At 46.8% G+C, this 23316-nt stretch overlaps 1 protein-coding gene across 2 annotated transcripts in view; it reads left to right on the top strand.

Moving 5' to 3' along the window:
- The window catches only part of hells (helicase, lymphoid specific), an 82068-nt gene that overhangs the window by 35358 nt on the left and 23394 nt on the right, over positions 1 to 23316 (top strand). For both annotated transcript variants that reach the window (XM_068002633.1, XM_068002632.1), the window contains 4 exons: positions 907 to 1089; positions 1194 to 1337; positions 2332 to 2528; positions 4987 to 5083. In XM_068002633.1, coding sequence (XP_067858734.1) covers positions 907 to 1089; positions 1194 to 1337; positions 2332 to 2528; positions 4987 to 5083 — 621 coding nt within the window. The remainder of the gene's footprint in view (positions 1 to 906; positions 1090 to 1193; positions 1338 to 2331; positions 2529 to 4986; positions 5084 to 23316) is intronic.

Raw genomic sequence — 23316 nt, 5'->3', positions numbered from 1 at the left:
TTCCAGTTTGCTTTCTGGTTGGTGTTGAGTTCGCTGCCTGTGGCTGGCTGTCAGTCATGGTGCTACAATTGTCGATAGTGCTCCTGGGCTAGGGAAAAGAAAAACAATCTAGATTTGCCACACTGGATCTCTATCCAGTAACCCTTGCTGTCGAGTGAGGACACGATTGGACTTGGATGTGTTGCCCCCCTCCATGGTCGAACTGTTTGCTGGCACTCACTGTCCAGACTCCCATGAAAAATAGCCAGTTGGGCAAGGTATTAGAGTGCTGCCAGCAACTATGAAACCATACCCCAGTGAAGAGTCACTGCCTGGAGGATGTGGGGGTAAGAGAAGGGAAAGGAGTTAGCTCTTGATCTGAGGAGTAAAGAAATGTGATTTTTAGACCTTGCATTTCAACAATCAGTAACCTTTGCCTATAGGTTTTATTTAGTTCCCCCTCTACTTGCCTAATTCTGGGGTACAGTTCCACAGGGGTCAGTAGCTTTCCAGGTCTCATCCTAGTGGCCATTCCTGCATGGTTGGCCCTAGACAGTGAGTGTCATTGTACTGTGAAAGGATGGCAGCTGACCTCTCTACCGTTGCATGCGCATTTCACAGTGCAGGTTGGTTTGTTACAACCGGAAATGAAGGTGAAGGAAATGAGCACTAAGGTTCCTGGTGGTCCGTGCCCACATATGCAGAGATTGGTTCTCGTGCCCCAGCACCATTCTGTTTGATGTTGACTAACTCAGCAGACTGGCCATTGAACCTGGGACTTTGGTTTGTACTGTTACCACCCACCTGGTGCAAAGGGAGTAGTGGACGAGGCTCACAATGGATCTTAAAGCTTAAGAAGAGGTAAATTTGAGGTGGGTTAGTTTGGGCATCATAGAGGGGTCCTAATTCATGTATTTTTTGTCTCAGATGCTGTGGGAAAACGGTATTAATGGAATTCTGGCAGACGAGATGGGCCTGGGGAAGACTGTCCAGTGCATTGCCATGATTGCCATGATGGTGGAGCGAGGGGTCCCAGGACCTTTCTTTGTCTGTGGTCCTCTGTCTACTCTACCGAATTGGGTGTCTGAGTTCAAGAGATTCACTCCAGAGGTAAGACTGGCGGGGGCTGATCCCGATCCCAACTCGACTACCCTTTTTGAGTATGGGAAGTGATTTTCAGAGTGCATTTTAATGTGTTTATTTTTGTGTTTTAGCTTCCTGTGCTGCTTTATCACGGGAGCCAGAAAGATCGTCTTCAAAACCTGCGTAAAATACACAAACGGCACGGGTCTCTGCGCATCTTACCAATTGTCATCACTTCGTATGAAATAGCCATGAGGGACAGGAAACACTTCCAGGTGGGTGGGCAGAGCACACATTTTTAAATTTTGTCAGAGCAGTTAGCATTCTCTCCCAAGTGTCAAAAGATCATGGGTTCAAGCCCATCCTGGGTTTATGGAGAGGCTATAAGACAAATTCAATTCTTATTAGGTGGGATTTTCCAATATTTTTCCCAGTGCTTTGGGGATCCTATTCTGCAGCATGTCCATTATTTAATGAAGTCTGTTATTCAATGGCCTTGCTCAGAAGTCCAGGCTGACGCTGCAGTGCAGACCTGAGGATATTCTGCATTGTCAGATGTGCCACCCTCCAGAGGAGACATTAAACTGAGGCCCCTCCTGCTGTCCAGGTGGATATTATAATATCCCAGTGTACTTATTGAAGAGCAGAGTGTTCTCCTGGTGTCGTGGCCAACAATCCTCCTGCAAGCAACACCACCAAAGCAGATCATTCATGTCACTGCTGTTTGTGGTGTGCACTTTCCAGCAGGAGTCATAGGATAGTAATCAGGACAGGGAACTCCAGCTCATTACTATTCCCCTGTCGCCCAATCAATGCCACTGGGAAATTAATCCATTACTTTAACGTACTTTGACTTGAGGGCAGTCAGCAGTTTTTAATCTTAAAGTGAATTGCATTTTGCGGTGTTTCAGAATTCTTCCTTGGATTTTTCACGATCAGTAGAAGTGTTCCAATTCCTGGGCAGGAGAAATATTCCATTCTTGCTGCCCCAGCTGAAATCACCTAACTTGGCAAAGGCTGGGAATTCAGCTAGGTTGTGATGTCCCGAACAGTGCCGTGTCCAGCCAACACTCAGTCTAAGCTCGCACATGAGTGGACACTGGGTGAAGTACGGAGAGTTACTGGTTCCTATGGAACTGTTCTCCAGCAAGAGTCAAGTGTCCTTCACTGGGGAGGGAGTAATGCCTCAGTTTTAAGTCCAGCTGTGCCAATCAGCAGCTGTAATTGCAAATCTTGTATGATTGAATTTTTTCCCCCCAATATAAACAGAATTGTCACTGGAAATACCTCATAGTGGATGAAGGCCACCGAATCAAGAACTTAAATTGCCGCCTGATTCAAGAGCTGAAAAGGTTCAATACTGACAACAAGCTGTTGTTGACTGGGACCCCTCTCCAGAATAACCTGGCTGAACTCTGGTCACTGCTCAACTTTCTACTGCCTGACGTATTTGACGACTTGAAAAGGTACCCGTTAATGGACTTGGTGGTGCGGTATGATGTTGAATTTAACTGGCCTTTTCTGTCAAGGTACCACCTAGTGTAGCAGAGTCAAAGAGTAGAAGGTCCGAAGTTTAATGTACTGAGTTAACTGTTCTTGGCTGGGTTTCCCATTGCGACACTACAGTTGACATCTGTGCCTATAGACTGGGAAGGAGAAAATCAGCCAGAACTCCTTCTCCTGATCTCTGATCCCTATCAAGCGACCAGTGTCTGGTAGTGAGGGGATTGACTTCAGCTGTGATTCCCTCTGCAACCGCATAGCCTGCTGACACTCACTGCCTTGGCTCAGCTTGGAAGAAAGGCCACTGGGGTGACATACCAGAGGGCTTTCAGTGCACCTGGAAAAGTCTGTAACTTTGAGGGGGAAGGGCTAGTAGTTTTTCTTGTTTGGTGGTTAATCCCAGTTCAGGATTCTCTTCACCATTCCATCCAGGGCCGTTTTATGGTGAAGGAACATTCCGCTGACATTTGATGTAGCATTTGAGCAGTGATTGGGGAACGTTGCTGGTGTAGTGGCCTTGCAGCTCTAACCTAAAGTCATGGATCCATTTAAGGGGAAGCTAAATAAGTATATGAGGGAGAAAGGAATAGAAGGATATGTTGATAGGATGAGATGAAGTGAAGTGGAAGGAGGATCACGTGGAGCATAAACACCAGCATAGATCTGCTGGGCCGAATGGCCTGTTTCTGTGCTGTAAAGTTCTATATAATTCTATGTAATCTGCATTCAAATCTAGACTAGACTGAGGTGATGAAAGTCTCCTGTTGGCTGCAGGAGTCTGGCATGAACAAAATTTGAGTCGTCTTAATCTAGCTCAAAGTGGCTCTGAATTCAGCAATAATCAATGCTAACTATTCATTCTACTATCTGGAGAGTAAAGGGAGCTTTATTCTGCATGTGCCTTCACCTCCCTCTCCTTCAAAACCCACCTCTTGGACCAAGCTTTTGGTCATCCCTCCTGATATCTTCTCCTTTGTCTGATTTGCCTCTGGGGACATATTTCTATGTAAAAGGTGCTTTATTAATGCAAGTTGTTGCTGCACCTGACCTCAGAGTACGTAATAGTGATATAGGGGCCGGTTGTAAAATGTGACGACAAAAAGACAAAGGGTACTTGCACCAGAAACGTGGCCTTGTCTGTTCTCACCACAGATACTGCCTTATCTGCTGAGTGTTTTCAACATTTTTTATTTTTGCTCTGTTTATTTTTGCTCTGTTGCACGGCTGGGCAGTCCAGTGTCCCGCTAGGGCAGCTCTCCACGTTCTCTGACCCCAACAGGGAGTTGGGTGTTGATCTAATAAACAGGAGGCTCTTCCCTCCTCCGCCTTTTATGCCAAGAGTCATCTCCACCATTTAGGAACTGAAATTGGCTATTCAGCCCCTCGAGCCTGTTCCACCATTGAATTAGATCATGGCTGATCTGTATCTTAACTCTATCTACTGAGGTTCCATAACCCTTAATATCCTTGCCAAACAAAAATCCTAAGTTCGATTTTTAATTATTAGAAGGGGTGATTCTACCATCAAAAGTTTTTACATTATTCACCTTGCAAATTGATGAACAAAATCTACGGCATTTTTAACATTTCAAAAGATGTGACTTTTTTTTAATCTGCGTTGAATTTTTAACTTGTATACTTTAGGTCTAGAAATGGCATATGAGGGGTTAAAAAAACAGAATTACACAGGATATTTCTAAAAAAAAATTTAGCTTCTGGTAATTTGAAAGATGCCAAGTATTAGAGAAAACACAGTAAGGAGTTTAAGGTGTCAACTGGATTAATTAGCCAAGATTTGACATTGCATAACAAATATTGTAAACCATCATCTAAGGATTGGCCGTACCTTTAATATTGACAAGGGAAAGACAACTCTGTTTCAGTATATTGTCAAAATGTGTTACCCCTAGCATATGGCCTGCATTTTAAGCTAGCTTCCTAGTCAGCATAAAAGCTCTGTTTGAGATTGTATCAGTCAGCAGATCAGCTTAGCTAGTTTGAAACTGCAGCATGTTTCACTGCGTAAGGGGTTTTAAAATCTGTGTATAAAGAAAAAAATGAATGGCATCCTTATTATTTTAAGCATCAATTTACTGATCTTTACCTCTTTTAACGTAAATAGCCCATCTGTTGAGTTAGAACCGGAGTCTCAGTCTTTAGAGCGTATATTCAGGTCTCAAGTGGTGACTTGATGCATTCTAGTAGCTGGTGTACCAAGTAACTGTTCTCTGTTGTGATCCCCATGTCTCATTAGTGTTAACCTATATATCGGGCAGTTAGAGTACAGGGGACTGAGGGCTACTTATGGGAGTGACTTGTGACGCTGAACCCAAGAATGTGTAGCGCAAAAAGGTAATTGCTGTATATTTGAGTGAACTCGTTTTGTGATGATAAATACAATCTTTTATTTTTGCTCCCTAGTTTTGAATCTTGGTTTGATATTACAAGCATCACAGAAAATGTTGAAGATATAGTTGCCAGTGAACGGGAGCAAAACATTCTGCACATGCTTCATCAGGTAGACATGTTTATTTGTGAAAATGTTCTATAGAACACTTGAGCTTCACTTCTGGGTCTGAACATTAACTTTTAACTTCTGTCTTTCTACTTTTTTCACTTGTGTCCCTCTTATTGTTCCCCTGCCTCCATTTATTCATGTTCCTCTACTTGTTTGTTCTCTTTTGAAGCTGTTTTATTCATCTTTCCACACCCTGATTGAGGTGATCTTTGTATTTTATCAAGCACATTTCACTGTTGCCAATCTGAAAAATAATCTTTCAATCCCACTCGCTCTTATAATTGGTCTACCTTTTGGTCTGTATGTATTTATATCAACATATTAAATCTTACATTTGCACGTACTTCTTTCGCAAAACCTTATTTCACATTATAAATTCCTATATCCCCATGTAAATTTGTCACACTGTAATTACACCCTTCTGCCAGTGATGGCACTGTAGTGCCTCAGTTTGTATCACCCAGCTCCTCAGGCTATCCTGCAGAGAAACTTTTCTTAGCAAATTGCTCTAAGCTTTGCTATTTAAATATAAATAATATCAAATTAATGTATTTTCAAAAAGAAACCCGGAATATATGTAACTTTAAAATGGGGACTGAATTACATCTGTGTGCCCTTGCCCAATTCTCCCCTATCCTCTGATCCGTTTCATCTGAAGCCGATACTTGGCCTGGACCCCGTGTGCAGCACCACAGTGGATTAACTAGTAATGTACTAAAAATGGAGCATCTGCCAGGAAGTATTGTCCATCACACTGATGTGTTTGCACTTCATTTGCTCAAATTTCATATTTGTAAAGCAGTAACAAATCACAATGCAAGAGCTTGCAACTTAACAATCAAAATCAGAATGAAAATGACTAATTAGGAACTAAAACATTTTACACATTTTACACATCTGCAGTCACTAGTCTGCTTAGTCTACCAATAAAAGAATGCAGAAACACAGCACACTAATTTGCTCAAAATACATTTTTGAGAGAGATTTTGTCCACTTTTTTTCCCTCCTCAACCTGGTAACTGTGGGCTCAAAATAAAGTTTCAAACATAATTAAGAATTTTTAAAAATACCTTGTACTTGTAAAGCCTCAGTGTATCTCAAAAGCCTGGATGTGCACAGTATATTTCCTACTATTGCCCTATGCCTGCAGTCCCTGTGTGCCTGAATCTGAGCACATACAGTATTTTGCAGCACTAGAGTCTCCCACCATTGCTGTTAGAGTGTGCTGTAGCAGCGTTTCTAAGCTCCATTGTCTTCCCAAATGATCTGAAATTAATCTGGAACATGAATTAGAACAGCTTTATCTGTTAAAATGTTACATTTTCAACTAAAATATTTAATTTGTAGTAGAAAGAAATAAAGTCTTGCATTTCTACAGCACCTTTCACGACCTCAGGGCGTCCCAAAGAGCTTTACAGCCAATGAAGTTAATAGAGTCATAGTTATACAGCACGGATAGAGGCCCTTCGGCCCATCGTGTCCGCACCGGCCATCAGCCCTGTCTACTCTAATCCCATATTCCAGCATTTGGTCCGTAGCCTTGTATGCTATGGCATTTCAAGTGCTCATCCAAATGCTTCTTGAATGTTGTGAGGGTTCCTGCCTCCACAACCCTTTCAGGCAGTGAGTTCCAGACTCCAACCACCCTCTGGGTGAAAAAGTTCTTTCTCAAATCCCCTCTAAACCTCCCGCCTTTTACCTTGAATCTATGTCCCCTTGTTATAGAACCCTCAACGAAGGGAAAAAGCTCCTTAGTATCCATCCTATCTGTGCCTCTCATAATTTTGTACACCTCAATCATGTCCCCCCTCAGCCTCCTCTGCTCCAAGGAAAACAAACCCAATCTTCCCAGTCTCTCTTCATAGCTGAAGCGCTCCAGCCCTGGTAACATCCTGGTGAATCTCCTCTGCACCCTCTCCAAAGCGATCACATCCTTCCTGTAGTGTGGTGACCAGAACTGCACACAGTACTCCAGCTGTGGCCTAACCAGTGTTTTATACAGCTCCATCATAACCTCCTTGCTCTTATATTCTATGCCTTGGCTAATAAAGGCAAGTATCCCATATGCCTTCTTTACCACCTTATCTACCTGTTCCGCCGCCTTCAGGGATCTGTGAACTTGCACACCAAGATCCCTCTGACCCTCTGTCTTGCCTATGGTCCTCCCATTCATTGTGTATTCCCTTGCCTTGTTAGTCCCTCCAAAGTGCATCACCTCGCACTTTTCCGGGTTAAATTCCATTTGCCACTGTTCCGCCCATCTGACCAACCCATCTATATCGTCCTGCAGACTGAGGCTATCCTCCTCGCTATTTACCACCCTACCAATCTTTGTATCATCAGCGAACTTACTGATCATACCTTTTACATTCATATCCAAGTCATTAATGTAGACCACAAACAGCAAGGGACCCAGCACCGATCCCTGTGGTATCCAACTGGCCACAGGCTTCCAGTCACAAAAACAACCTTCGACCCTCACCCTCTGCCTTCTGCCACTAAGCCAGTTTTGTATCCAAAGTGCCAAGGCACCCTGGATTCCATGGGCTCTTACCTTCTTGACCAGTCTCCTGTGGGGGACTTTATCGAAGGCCTGACTGAAATCCATGTATACCACATCCACTGCGTTACCCTCATCCACACGCCTAGTCACCCCCTCAAAAAATTCAATCAAATTAGTCAGACATGATCTTCCCTTGACAAAGCCATGTTGACTATCCCTGATTAATCCTTGCTTCTCCAAGTGGAGACTAATTTTGTCCTTCAGAATTTTTTCCAATAATTTTCCTACCACTGATGTTAGGCTCACTGACCTGTAGTTCCCCGGTTTTTCCCTACTCCCCTTCTTGAATAATGGTACTACATTAGCGGTTCTCCAGTCCTCTGGCACATCCCCTGTGGCCAGAGAGGTTCTGAATATCAAAAGAAGTACTTTTGATGTGTAGTCATTGTTGTAATGTGAGAGAGAGAGACCAGTCAGAATTCTAATAATTCTTTACTTTTCTCTGGAAAAGTCAGAACTGAAAGATGAATGAGCTATTTGAACATGTGGGCTATTTTTTACGACAGTAAACGTTTAGGTGTGCGAGAAATGATTAGGAAACCTGTGCCCTTGTTTCCAAACCTTGCTTGGACTTAGAATTCCAGCTATCATTGTTAAATAAGATTTGTTCATACAATTCCAGCAGGTAAGAGAAAAACTTATTTATTTTCTAGGAACCCATTTCATTGTTTCAGAACTGTGAAATGATTCCCCCCCCCCCCCCCCCCCCCACCATATTCTTTCATTGGCGATGTGCGCCACTCCCCCACTTCTACGCCCACATGGAAACAGCGTAAAACATAAATTCTTGAAAATTTTGAGGTAATTTTTACACAAGAAGCAACGTATGCACTGGGGGTTGATTATATACGCAAGTCATATGCTTATTTACTGTTCCAGGAGATAATCAAAAAATACTTTACTGTCTTAGGGAGATCACTTGCAAATTCTCTTCCCCTCTCCCTGTCCCCATCCCTTAGTGCTGTCTGACTCAAGGACCCTAGTGCTTTCACACACACATCCTACCCCCTAGCTCAGCAGTACTGCTAAATTCTCAATGCTGCCAAACCTCAGGACCCCCATCCTGGTACTGCCAAACCCCGGGACGTCCATTCCATTACTGCTAGATCACAGGACCAACCCATCATTACTGCCAAACATCAGCATCCCTATCCTGGTGCCACTAAATCACAGTGCCAGCCTCTCCATGCAGCCAAGTTTCAAGGTTCCCCCTTCTGTGCTGCTAAACTCCACAAACACTTCCTGCCCTTCCCACCTCTCCAGTTCAACCAAAGCACAGGGCCACCTGTTAGTGCTACAGACTCCCAGGACCCCACTCCCAGTGCTGAAGAACCATACGATAAATCCTCCCCAGTAATGCTAAATACTGGGAACCCACCTCCAGCATAGTTCATCTTGGCTTTAAAAAAGGTAATGGATAAAAGTTGAGTACAGAGATGAATGTGGAATAGCCAAGACCACTAATTTACAGCTTTCATAGATATGTCAGATAATAGGTATGCAAGTGTGACTTTTTCCAGTCACTCTATAAATTATTAACCCTGACAATTCAGTATGCATTACATGGCTTAATATCCAATTCATAAAACAGCATGTCTTTCAACTCATTGAGTAATGCCACAGGGAATCTGCTAGTTCTATTATAAAGCTTGTACAGTAGTGTGCATTTCCTGTTTGTCATGCCTCACTTCACATTTTTTAATTCATTTTATATTCAAGTCACAACTCAATAGCTAAGATGCAAGCAAAATATACCAATAGAGCAAACCCTGAACCAATCAGAATTCAGTAACTATTGAACAGACAAAAATCCCCCAATACATGTTTTTTCTTCTCTGCCTGCTGTCTACATGGTATTTAAAGGGTGTGCCTGGGGGAGGGGGGGTGCCTGGAGGGCTATTTGGTTCAGTTACTAACAAGTAAATTAAAAGTATAAATAAAATTTGCAGACGTTATTTTAACATAAATTTGCTGAATACGTTTATGTTTTTGCTTTGAGCTTAACCTCTGTCAGGGGCCTAGGGTTCGAGTTTCTGGCTCACCTTAGATTGCTGTGCACTGCTGCCAGCTCCACCGTCCACTTTTCTGACCCATCCCAACATATCCTGTATTCTTCCCACTGCCTCGCCATTTTGATGATCTCTTGGGGCGCTGTAAAAATTGCAAAATACAGTAAGAACATAAGAACAGGCCATACGGCCCTCGAGCCTGCTCCGCCGTTCAGTCAGATCATGGTTAATCTTCGACCTCAACTCCACTTTCTTGCCCGATCCCCATATCTCTTGATTCCCCTAGAATCTAAAAATTTATCTATCTCAGCCTTGAATATACTCAATGACTCAGCACTCATTGATGCTGCAGCATCAGTATGAGATTAGTGGCAAAAACTGACATTTTAAGATGGCAATGGGTCCTGAAACACCAGGAATAGGTCGAAGGTGAGAAGAAAGTGAGAGAGGGTTGGCAGGACTATGGGTCGAGTACTGATTTGCAGTCTGTTTTTCCTTAGTGCTGCTAGTCCTTTGGAGCCCTGATCTGGCTGGGGCTACCAAAGCCCCTTCACAGTACATGCCACACCCCAGAACAATGGTACCAAAATTCAGTACTCCATAACTGCTGCTAAACTCCACAACTGCCCCCTACTCCCACCTACTACTGCTAAATGCCACACACCCACATCCAGCATGATGTGGAGATGCCGGTGATGGACTGGGGTTGACAATTGTAAACAATTTTACAACACCAAGTTATAGTCCAGCAATTTTATTTTAAATTCACAAGCTTTCGGAGATTTTCTCCTTCCTCAGGTAAATGTTTCAAGATCTCCTTGAAGCCTACGCATTTATACATATTGAATAATACATGGTGTTTACAGACTGCCTCTGCAACTGCCCGTTGCCAAGGCAATCACCGTGTTCAGACAGAGAGGTGTCATCTGCAGAACCCCCGAATACACATTCAACAAAAAAACAAACAGGGAAAAAAAACAGAGAAAAAAAAGAGAAAAAAAACAGAGAGAGAGGCAGAAACATCCGGAAGGCAGAGAGAGCCAGCAAATGACCCATTATATTAAAAACAGATAACATTTGTTCGCTGGTGGGGTAACGTGTAGCGTGACATGAACCCAAGGTCCCGGTTGAGGCCGTCCTCATGGGTGCGGAACTTGGCTATCAATTTCTGCTCGACGATTTTGCGTTGTCGTGTGTCTCGAAGGCCGCCTTGGAGTACGCTTACCCGAAGGTCGGTGGATGAATGTCCATGACTGCTGAAGTGTTCCCCGACTGGGAGGGAACCCTCCTGTTTGGCGATTGTTGCGCAGTGTCCGTTCATCCGTTGTCGCAGCGTCTGCATGGTCTCGCCAATGTACCATGCTCTGGGGCATCCTTTCCTGCAACGTATGAGGTAGACAACGTTGGCCGAGTCACAGGAGTATGAACCATGCACCTGGTGGGTGGTGTCATCTCGTGTGATGGTGGTATCTGTGTCGATGATCTGGCATGTCTTGCAGAGGTTACCGTGGCAGGGTTGTGTGGCGTCGTGGACGCTGTTCTCTTGAAAGCTGGGTAGTTTGCTGCGAACGATGGTCTGTTTGAGGTTGGGTGGCTGTTTAAAGGCGAGTAGTGGAGGTGTGGGGATGGCCATAGCGAGGTGTTTGTCCTCATTGATGACATGTTGAAGGCTGCGGAGAACATGGCGTAGTTTCTCCGCTCCGGGGAAGTACTGGACGACAAAGGGTACTCTGTTGGTTGCGTCCCGTGTTAGTCTCCTGAGGAGGTCTATGCGATTTTTTGCTGTGGCCCGTCGGAACTGTCGATCGATGAGTCGAGCGTCATATCCCGTTCTTACTAGGGCGTCTTTCAGCGTCTGTAGGTGTCCATCGCGTTCCTCCTCGTCTGAGCAGACCCTGTGTATTCGCAGGGCCTGTCCATAGGGGATGGCCTCTTTGACGTGGTTAGGGTGGAAGCTGGAAAAGTGGAGCATCGTGAGGTTGTCCGTGGGCTTGCGGTAGAGTGAGGTGCTGAGGTGCCCGTCTTTGATGGAGATTCGTGTGTCCAAGAAAGAAACTGATTCTGAGGAGTAGTCCATGGTGAGCTTGATGGTGGGATGGAACTTGTTGATGTTATCGTGTAGTCTCTTTAGTGATTCCTTGCCGTGGGTCCATAGAAAGAAAATGTCGTCGATGTATCTGGTGTATAGTGTTGGTTGGAGGTCTTGTGCAGTGAAGAAGTCCTGCTCGAACTTGTGCATGAAAATGTTGGCGTATTGGGGTGCGAATTTGGTCCCCATGGCTGTTCCGTGTGTTTGGGTAAAGAACTGGTTATCGAAGGTGAAGACATTGTGATCCAGGATGAAGCGGATGAGTTGTAGGATGGCTTCCGGAGATTGGCTGTTGTTGGTGTTGAGTATTGATGCTGTCGCAGCGATGCCGTCATCGTGGGGGATACTGGTGTATAGTGCCGAGACGTCCATCGTGGTGAGAAGTGTTCCTGGTTCAACTGGTCCCTGTGTGAGAACCTCTCTGGATACATCGAGGGCATCCTGAAACCCATCGTACAGGGAACCCCCAGCTTCTGTCGCGACACTACAGACTTCCTACAAAAACTCAGTACCCACGGACCAGTTGAACCAGGAACACTTCTCACCACGATGGACGTCTCGGCACTATACACCAGTATCCCCCACGATGACGGCATCGCTGCGACAGCATCAATACTCAACACCAACAACAGCCAATCTCCGGAAGCCATCCTACAACTCATCCGCTTCATCCTGGATCACAATGTCTTCACCTTCGATAACCAGTTCTTTACCCAAACACACGGAACAGCCATGGGGACCAAATTCGCACCCCAATACGCCAACATTTTCATGCACAAGTTCGAGCAGGACTTCTTCACTGCACAAGACCTCCAACCAACACTATACACCAGATACATCGACGACATTTTCTTTCTATGGACCCACGGCAAGGAATCACTAAAGAGACTACACGATAACATCAACAAGTTCCATCCCACCATCAAGCTCACCATGGACTACTCCTCAGAATCAGTTTCTTTCTTGGACACACGAATCTCCATCAAAGACGGGCACCTCAGCACCTCACTCTACCGCAAGCCCACGGACAACCTCACGATGCTCCACTTTTCCAGCTTCCACCCTAACCACGTCAAAGAGGCCATCCCCTATGGACAGGCCCTGCGAATACACAGGGTCTGCTCAGACGAGGAGGAACGCGATGGACACCTACAGACGCTGAAAGACGCCCTAGTAAGAACGGGATATGACGCTCGACTCATCGATCGACAGTTCCGACGGGCCACAGCAAAAAATCGCATAGACCTCCTCAGGAGACTAACACGGGACGCAACCAACAGAGTACCCTTTGTCGTCCAGTACTTCCCCGGAGCGGAGAAACTACGCCATGTTCTCCGCAGCCTTCAACATGTCATCAATGAGGACAAACACCTCGCTATGGCCATCCCCACACCTCCACTACTCGCCTTTAAACAGCCACCCAACCTCAAACAGACCATCGTTCGCAGCAAACTACCCAGCTTTCAAGAGAACAGCGTCCACGACGCCACACAACCCTGCCACGGTAACCTCTGCAAGACATGCCAGATCATCGACACAGATACCACCATCACACGAGATGACACCACCCACCAGGTGCATGGTTCATACTCCTGTGACTCAGCCAACGTTGTCTACCTCATACGTTGCAGGAAAGGATGCCCCAGAGCATGGTACATTGGCGAGACCATGCAGACGCTGCGACAACGGATGAACGGACACCGCGCAACAATCGCCAAACAGGAGGGTTCCCTCCCAGTCGGGGAACACTTCAGCAGTCATGGACATTCATCCACCGACCTTCGGGTAAGCGTACTCCAAGGCGGCCTTCGAGACACACGACAACGCAAAATCGTCGAGCAGAAATTGATAGCCAAGTTCCGCACCCATGAGGACGGCCTCAACCGGGACCTTGGGTTCATGTCACGCTACACATAACCCCACCAGCGAACAAATGTTATCTGTTTTTAATATAATGGGTCATTTGCTGGCTCTCTCTGCCTTCCGGATGTTTCTGCCTCTCTCTCTGTTTTTTTTTCTCTTTTTTTTCTCTGTTTTTTTTCCCTGTTTGTTTTTTTGTTGAATGTGTATTCGGGGGTTCTGCAGATGACACCTCTCTGTCTGAACACGGTGATTGCCTTGGCAACGGGCAGTTGCAGAGGCAGTCTGTAAACACCATGTATTATTCAATATGTATAAATGCGTAGGCTTCAAGGAGATCTTGAAACATTTACCTGAGGAAGGAGAAAATCTCCGAAAGCTTGTGAATTTAAAATAAAATTGCTGGACTATAACTTGGTGTTGTAAAATTGTTTACAAACATCCAGCATGGGCCACGTTCTCTGCCTAATGTCTTGCTGTGTGCCTTGGGCTTCAAAAAAAAGTTGTGATAAAGATTAAATATAAGGTAAGGATACATCGGCTCCACTTATTTATAACTTTCATGGAAAACTCAATGGCTCCAATATTACCAGGGAGGCGGGATGGCAGCGGAGGGGGGGGCGACTGGGCGTGTGGGTAACCTGCCCAGTGAAATCGGTCCGTTCCCCATGCGATTACGGGTAAATTGAAGGCATCTACCGTGGCTTCCGGGTTTCCCGTCGTCAACCTGTGCACCCACATCACAGGCTGTCAGTTGGAGGGGCCCTATTTAAAGGGGCAGTCCTCCAATGCTGCTCCTGCATCAACCAAGCAAAAGTACAGCATGGAGCAGACCAGGGGAAAGGCTGCTCCCAAATTTAACGATGCCTCACTCCAGGTCCTACTGGATGGGGTGAAGAGGAGGAGGGAGATTTTCTACCCAGCGGATGGGAGGAAGTGGCCTGTCTCTGCCACCAAGAAGGCCTGGCTCGAGGTGGCACAGGGGGTTACCAGCATCAGCAATGTCTCCCGCACCTGGATCCAGTGCAGGAAGCGCTTCAATGACCTAACTAGGTCAGCCAAAGTGAGTACACTTACTCATTCTCCTATACTCTGTCTTCCACATCACTGCCCCCACTCCACAACTTCTTCTGCACTACCAAAACTACTCTATCACATCACTCCTCATACCCACTCAAAGCTCATCCTCAACTTACCTGCACTCACTCACCTCCCCAGTACTCATCCCACGACTACCATTCAACCCAATCCTCATAAAATGTCATGGCTCTGTCTCATACTCACTATCAGCCTCACCCAAACCAATGCATTCAGCGGTTGGCCACGTCACCATCCCTCACTCACGCATCTGTACTTTCTCTCCTTATAGGAGAAGAGAGCCCAGAATGCACGGGAGGGCGGCCGCAACATCAGGTCGTCCTCACGGACGCGGAGCAGGAGGCTCTTGAAGTGAGCCGCACCCTCGAGTGCCTGTCCGTCGGGGATGCCGAGACTGGCACCCAACAAACGGCTGGTGACAGAACTGTAACATTCAGCACTCACAATAGCAAATGATGTTAACATGCCTTGCCATCTTCAGCACCTCAACATCATGCTTAATATTGCCTTCTGTTCTCTTACAGGGCCTTCAGCGACCGCCGTGACGGTGGAGGGCAATTCCTCAGAGGACCTGCTGGCCTCTGAGGGGACACCGCCACATCTGAGCGAGCCATCCACCAGCACAGATACACACGCCTCGGTGGGTCCCCGTCCTCAGTTATTGGGGTTGCACGTGGTGAGTCACCACACACGTGAACAGGAGCAAACACTGGTGGCAGGGACAGCTGTGGAGAGTCCGCGTCGGTGGGAGCACTCTTCTCCAGGCACTGCTCAGCTGCTGAGCTCTGAGGGCCATCCTTTAAAAGGAGAATATTCGAGGGGGAGCAGCACATTTGCGAGGTGCTGAAACAGGTGCCACACGCGCACTCGCCACAATTGCGCAAAGGATGGAGGAATCCAACTCCTGCATGAGTGGAATGGTGGCACAGGTACGGGAGGGAGTCTCTGAGATAGTGTCACAGGGACGTGAGGGCATCTATGAGATAGTGTCATGGGTAAGTGCGGGAATGTCTGCAATGGAGGGAGGGCTAGCCTCCATCGAGCTTCAAGCACGGCTCACCAATGAGTCCATTGAGGCCCTGACAACGGCCCTTCGGACTCAGGGTGAGCAACTTTCTGCCGCCTTAAACAGGCAGGCAGACACACTAGCATTGGTCTTAAAAGGCTTCACACATGTCCTCCAAACTGTCGTCCGGCAGGGTGGCAGGAGTGATGTGGGCCTGGCCCAGGAGAGGGATGATGGCGAAAGGGGACATGGAAGTGGGGACGCCACTCAAAGCGCTCCCATGCGTCACCCGTTGCCCCCCCTCTCAAACAGTACCCACCATGTTGCCACCTCCCCAGGTGGTCGAGTGTGCCCCTGCACAGGTGCAGGTGGGGCAGTCTTTGGAGGGGCCATCGTGGACACCGAACCCCAGAGGGCGTAGGCCCAAAGCATCTAATCGGTCAGGGCATGAACAAGAGCAACCTGCCATTACCTCTGCTGCAGCCACAGGGGAAGCACCACGTAGGAGTACTCGTAAGCGTACGGAGAAGGTTTTGTGAGCACAAAGGGGATGTACTAGGGTGTTTGACAGTTTGTCATGTTTTTTATTTATATTTGATTTTTGTTAATGGCACATTAGATATTATTGTCACCACTACTGCCACGCCTTGGCCATTCTTTACTGGCTTGTGTAATAAGTCCCTTTCATGAGGTTCACATTGAACACCCACATTTGATGCAATCCATTGGGTCACTCTACAGTGGGTGTATGTGTAGTTGCAGGACTGTTTTGCATGGGGAGGGGGCTGGTGTGGCTGCTCCTCTGTCCAGGTGGTGAGGACTGGACTCTTCACACTGTCTGATGTTAGGAGAACTGTTCACATATCAGTGACTCCCTGGCCTAACAAGTAGCCAGGTGAGCCGCTGTTCTGCCCATGGGTTGCTCCTCCTGCTCTGCCGCTTCCTCCTGCTCCTCCAATATGGGTGGCAGATGTGGATGGGGCCTCCTCCAGTGGCACCCCTCTCTGTTGTGCAGGGCACAACAGACGACTATAATGCGTCCCACTCTGGTGGCTGTCGTTATATCGATGCTGTTGCTCGGTGGTGGGGTTCCTCAGAGGTGTCATGAGCCAAGTGTGCAGGGTGGGTATCCCTTGTCCCTGAGGAGCCAGCCCTTGCGGGTGTTTGGTGCATGGAAGAGGGGCGGGATGTTGGACTCCAGGAGGATGAAGGAATTGTGGCAGCTGCCAGGGTATCTGGCGCACACGTGAAGGCATCTCTTGCGGTGGTCACAGATGAGCTGAGTGTTGATTGAGTGATAGCCCTTCCTGTTGATGAACAGTCCTGGCTCGTGTGGAGGTGCTATATGGGTGCAATCGATTACACCCTGCACCCATGGGAAGCCAGCCACTGCGTGGAATCCCACTGCCCTCTCCATCTGGCTGAGGTCATCCATGGAGAAGTTGATATAGTGTGAGGCCCTGCGGAACAAGCTGTCGGTGACCTGTCTTATGCACTTGTGTGCAGACGACTGAGAGACCCCAGCGATGTCCCCGGTGGCACCCTGGAACGATCCGGAGGCAAAGAAGTTGAGGACAGCGACAGGTAAGAAGATGCTGCTCTGCCCAGACGGGAGCAGCTCGGCATGAAGGAGGCTGCGGATGTCTGTGACTACCTGGCGACTGACTCTGAGCCTCTGTATGCACTGCTCCTCAGAGAGGTCCAGGAAGCTGAGCCTCGGTCTGTAGACCCTGTGGCGATGGTAGTGCCTCCTGCGACGCCGCTCTCTCTGTTGTTGCCCTCCGTGCTGTTGTGCAGGTGCCTGTGGCGCAGAACTGTGTTGTGGAGCTCCACGTGGCGGAGGTGGATGGCATGCCTGGCGAGGCTGGTGATGTTGCTCGTCCTTGGATGAAGTGATGAATGCAGCTATGGCGCCCCCCCCCCCTACCCCATCCTGACTGTGTGAGTTTGAGGGGGTCCACAAAGTAGACAAATGTGTTTGCACAGCAGAGTTTAGGGTATAAATTAAGAATTTTGAGTGGAAAGACAAAGGTGTTGCAGCCAAAACTTTGTCTGAAGTGACAGAGTGCCCTGCTGCAATAAATGAGGTATTCCCCTCCCCCCCCCCCCCCCCCCCAACTGTCAAATAATCCTTTGCATCTCCCACTGGCTGCTGGCTGAAACACGTCTGCTCCAACAGGGAGTATTTCCCACAGCACGGGAAACACGCTGAGGATCCTTCAAAATTGCACCCCTGCCAAAATCTCCAGTCAATGAGGTCTGTCAAGTACCTAAATAACAATGTAAATTATCATCCCGCTGGCTTTAATTGCCGGTGGGAGTCCCGCATGCGGGTGCTGCGCGTGCACTCGAACGTGTCATTGGGGAACCCGGAAGTCAGTGGGTTGGAGCCCGGCTCCGAACCCGCTTCGGGATTCTGCCATTTTAGGAGCCCCCGCCCCCATCTGAAAATCGGCCCCAATATATTTGTGGAATTTGATCCCCAAAATGGAAGTAAACATTAAACATAAAAACTGACTTGTGGTTATTCAGTCACTGTAAATCAGTGATCCTGATATATTGACATTACATAACCAAATATTCCTATTGCTATAAAACACTATCCTCCAACTTACTGTGAGCAGTGCAAGGAGAGATTTGCTAAAGTTTTGCATATAGCACGTACTTTCTTATGACACTTTTCGGTCATGCCTTAATCACAGTCAAATTTATTATAATTATCTCCAAATTTATTTTAATGTAGTCAAACTTCTCTGCTCTGACCGGCTGATTCTAACACTTGACTCTAGCTTCTCCCAGCTCTGTGTCTTTGGCCTAATCTGTCGATCCCATGGTGGTTCTCTCACCATCCAGACCTGATTCCTTCCTTTTGCATTCCAACAGCCTCCCCCAAGCAAGAAAATTCAATTTATAGCCAAGATTTTCAGTACTGTCAATCTGGTTCTCTGCAGCTCCCTGCGCCCCCTCCTCTGTCCTCCCGATTGTGCCTCCAGCCTGACCCCACCGCCTGGTGACACAACATCCTCCCTCTCTTAGTTTCCCAGCATCAGGCGCCAGCTGTTAAGTGCTTAATATTTGCATAGAGTTGGCAAATGCAGTAAAATCACACCAAGTGCTTTAACGTGTCTCAGCTAAAGCTTGCGCATCTGTTGTCCCACATGGCAACGTGAACACAGAAAATCTCCCGCGGCAGGCACTGTCTTTAAATATGTAGAATTGTGAGGAGTAGTGGGACAAAATTGAGCAGTGGGAATGAAGAAAACAGTGCAGAAAAATCTGAAGCTGCAGCACCCCATGTCTGTGAGGGAGGCAATTTAAAAGCAGTGGTTTAAAAAAAAATGACCAGTTCGTATTAGGCAAAAAAGGATGAAGTCACCAATGAAGAATAAACCAAGAAAATACTCAAAGATAGATAGGTAATGTAAGATGGACAAAAGCAAAGGCAGATGGAAGTAACAAGCTCAACGGTCAAAATTAGCCTAGTGACTTTAGGAGGGACAAATAATCATAACAGGATGAAATGGGACAGCAGAGATAGAGCATTAAAACTGATTTAAAGTCAAATAATTAAAGAAGGAACTACCCTGGTATAACTTGACAAATAATATGGCAGTGCTGCAACTAGGGAGATAAACATTGAGTCAGTGAAGGAGATTAAACAGGAGATAACAAAAGCTAATAAAATAGATTAGAACCTGCGTGAAAGATCACGCAAGAGTAGTGAGAACCAATACAGGACTGTCACAAAACCAGATTAAAGGCAAAGTTATTTGAAGGAAACCTTATCTGTGCTTTTGCTACCTTAAATAAAGCCAATTACAAAGGTATGAGGGGCAAGTTGGCTAAGGTAGATTGGGAAATTAAATTATAAGATATGACAATAGATAAGCAGTGGCAAACATTTAAAGAAATATTTCAATATTCTAAACGAATATACATTCCATTGAGAAATAAAAACTCCGCAGGAAAAGTGATTCATCTGTGGCTAACTAAAGAAGTTAAGGATAGTATTAGATTAAAAGAAGAATGTTGCGAAGAAGAGTATTGAGCCTAAGGATTGGGAGGGTTTTAGAAACCAGCAAAGGAGGACCAAAAAATTGATGATCAGGGCGAAAATAGAATATGAAAGTAAACCTAGCAAGAAATATAAAAATGGATTGTAAGAGCTTCTACAAGTATGTAAGAAGAAAGAGAGTCGCAAAAATATACATGGGTCCCTTAGAGGCTGAGACAGGAGAAATTATAATGGGGAATAAGGAAATGGCAGATGCGTTAAACAAATATTTTGTATCTGCCTTCACAATAGAACACAAAAAGCCTACCAGAAATAGTGGGGAACCAAGGGGTGAGGAACTTAAAGTAATTAATATCAGTAGAGAAAAAGTACTGGAGCAACTAATGGGACTAAAAGCCGATAAATCCCCTGGACCTGATGGCCTGCATCCTAGGCTTCTAAAAGAGGTGGCTGCAGAGATAGTGGATGCATTGGTTATGATCTTCCAAAATTCCCTAGATTCCAGAACAGCCCCAGCAGATTGGAAGGTAGCAAATGTAACCTTGCTATTCAAGAAAGGAGGGAGAGAGTTAGCCTGACATCAGTCGTCGGGGAAAATGCTGGAATACATTATTAAGGAAGTGGCAACAGGGTACTTAGAAAATCATAATATGATTAGGCAGAGTCAACACAGTTTATGAAAGGGAAAACGTGTTTGACCAATTTATTAGTTTTTTGAGGATGTAACTAGTAGGGTAGATAAAGGGGAACCGGTGGATTTAAAAAAATTATTCGTTCATGGGATGTAAGCGTCGCTGGCGAGGCCAGCATTTATTGCCCATCCCTAATTGCCCTTGAGAAGGTGGTGGTGAGCCGCCGCCTTGAACCGCTGCAGTCCATTTGGTGAAGGTTTTCCCACAGAGCTGTTAGGTAGGGAGTTCCAGGATTTTGACCCAGAGACGATGAAGGAACGGCGATATATTTCCAAGTCGAGATGGTGTGTGACTTGGAGGGGAACGTGCAGGTGGTGTTGTTCCCATGTGCCTGCTGCCCTTATCCTTCTAGGTGGTAGAGGTCGCGGGTTTGGGAGGTGCTGTCGAAGAAGCCTTGGCGAGTTGCTGCAGTGCATCCTGTGGATGGTAGTATATTTGGATTTTCAAAAGGCATTCGATAAGGTGCCACATAAAAAGTTGTTACGCAAAATAAGGGTTCATAGGGTTGGGGGTAATATAGCATGAAAAGAGAATTGGTTAATGGACAGAAAACAGAGTAGGAATAAACGGGTCATTTTCAGGTTGGCAGGCTGTAACTAGTGGAGTGCTGCAAGGATTAGTGCTTGGGCTTCAGCTATTTACAATCTATATTAATGACTTAAATGAAGGGACCGAGTGTAATGTATCCAAGTTTGCCGACGATACAAAGTTAGGTGGGAAAGTGAGCTGTGATGAAGACATAAAGGAGTTTGCAAATGGATATAGACAGGTTAAGTAATGTGGGCAAGAAGGTGGCAAAGGGAGTATAATGTGGGGAAATGTGAGGTTATTCACTTTGGTAGAAAGTATAGAAAAACAGAATATTTTTTAAAAGGTGAGAAACTATAAAATGTTGGTGTTCAGAGAGACTTGGATGTCCTCGTACAAGAAACACAAAAAGTTAGCATGCAGGTATAGCAAGCAATTAGGACGGAAAAAGACATGTTGGTCTTTTTTGCAAGGGGATTGGAGTACAAGAGTAAGGAAGTCTTACTACAATTGTACAGGGCTTTGGTGAGACCTCACTTGAAGTACTGTGTGCAGTTTTGGTCTCTTTCTCTAAGGAAGGATATACTTGCCTTAGAGGCGGTGCAACGAAGGTTCACTAGATTGATTCCTGGGATGAGAGGGTTGTCCTATGAGGAGAGATTGAGTAGAATGGGCCTATACTCTCTGGAGTTTAGAAGAATGAGAGGTGATCTCATTGAAACATATAAGATTCTGAGGGGGCTTGACAGATGCTGAGAGGTTGTTTCCCCTGGCTGGAGTGTCAAGGGGCCCGATATTACCATGGCGGGGGGTCGATTGGGCGCGTGGGTAATGCGTCCAGTGAAATCAGTCTGCTCCGCACGCAATCGCAGGCTGATTGGATCCACTTACCTGGTCTTCCAGGTTTCCCGCTGCTAAGCTGCGCGGTGGGCGGACTGCGCATGCGCAGTAAGGTCTGTCAGCTGGAGGAGCTCTATTTAAAGGGGCAGTCCTCCACTGACAGATGCTGCAAGAAATAGGAAAAATTACAGCATGGAGTAGCTCAGGGGGAAGGCTGCTCCCAGGTTAATGATGCCTCACTCCAGCTCTTATTGGATGGGGTGAGAAGGAGGGGGAGGACCGAGATCTCCCCCCCCCCCCCCCCGGCGGGCGGGAGGAAGCGGCCTGCCTCTGCCACCAAGAAGGCCTGGCTCGAGGTGGCAGAGGAGATCACCTGCACCACCAACATATCGCGCACCTGCATACAGTGCAGGAGGCGCTGCAATGACCTAAGTAGGTCAGCCAAAGTGAGTACACTTATTCATTCCCCTGCACTCTGTCTGCCACATCACCGCCCCCACCCCACATCTCCTTCTGCACAGCCAACACTACTCCGTCACATCACTCCTCACACCCACTCAAACCTCATCCTCATCTTACCTGCACTTACTCACCTCGCCAGTACTCATCCCGCCACTACCACTCAACCCAATCCTCATACAATCTCATGGCTCTATCTCATACTCACCTTCTCATGCATCTCTTTCACAGTCAGCCTCACTCAACCCGCCACTACCTGTGCTGCAGCCACAGGGCAAGCATCACATATGTGCAGTAGGAAGCGTAAGGCAAACATGTCGTGAGCATGAAGGGGATGCACAAGGGTGTTTGAGGGTTTGTCGTGGTTTTTACTTATATTTAATTTCTGATTAACTCACATTACATATTATATTGGCACCACTACTGCCACGTCTTTGCGAATCTTATCTGGTTTGTGCAATAATGCCCTTTCCTGAGGATCACAATGAAAACCCACAACTGATGTCACCCATTGTGTCGCTGCAGAGTGGGTGTAGGTGTATTTGCAGGGCTCTTTTGTGCAGACGACTGAGGGACGTCGGCGATGTCCCCGGTGGCACCCTGGAAGGATGCGCAGGAGAAATTGTTGAGGGCAGTGGTGACTTTGACAGCGACAGGTAAGAATATGGTGCTTGGGCCAGCCGGGAGCAGCTCGGCAGGAAGGGGGCTGCAGATGTCCACGACTGCATGTCGAGTGACTCTGAGCCTCCGTGTGCACTGCTGCTCAGAGAGGTCCAGGAAGCTGAGCCTCGGTCTGTGGACCATGTGGCGAGGGTAGTGCCCTCTGCGACGCATCTCTCTCTGCGGTTGCCCTCCCTCCTGCTGTGCAGGTGGATGTGTCACAGCACTGTGTTGTGGAGCTCCACGTGTCAGAGGTAGACGGCGTGGCCGGCTAGGCTGGTGATGCTGTTCGCCCTCCGAGGAGGTCATAACTGCAGCTACGGCGGCCCCCATCCGGAAGATGTACATCTGAGGGGGTTTGCAATGTAGGTAAATGTGTCTGGACACTGGGATAAGTGTGCAAGTTGGTGAATT

Source organism: Heptranchias perlo, chromosome 21, assembly GCF_035084215.1.
Source record: "Heptranchias perlo isolate sHepPer1 chromosome 21, sHepPer1.hap1, whole genome shotgun sequence".
Taxonomy (NCBI): Eukaryota; Metazoa; Chordata; class Chondrichthyes; order Hexanchiformes; family Hexanchidae; genus Heptranchias; species Heptranchias perlo.
Note: the sequence above shows the minus strand (reverse complement) of the source record. Positions and strands in the feature narration are given on the sequence as shown.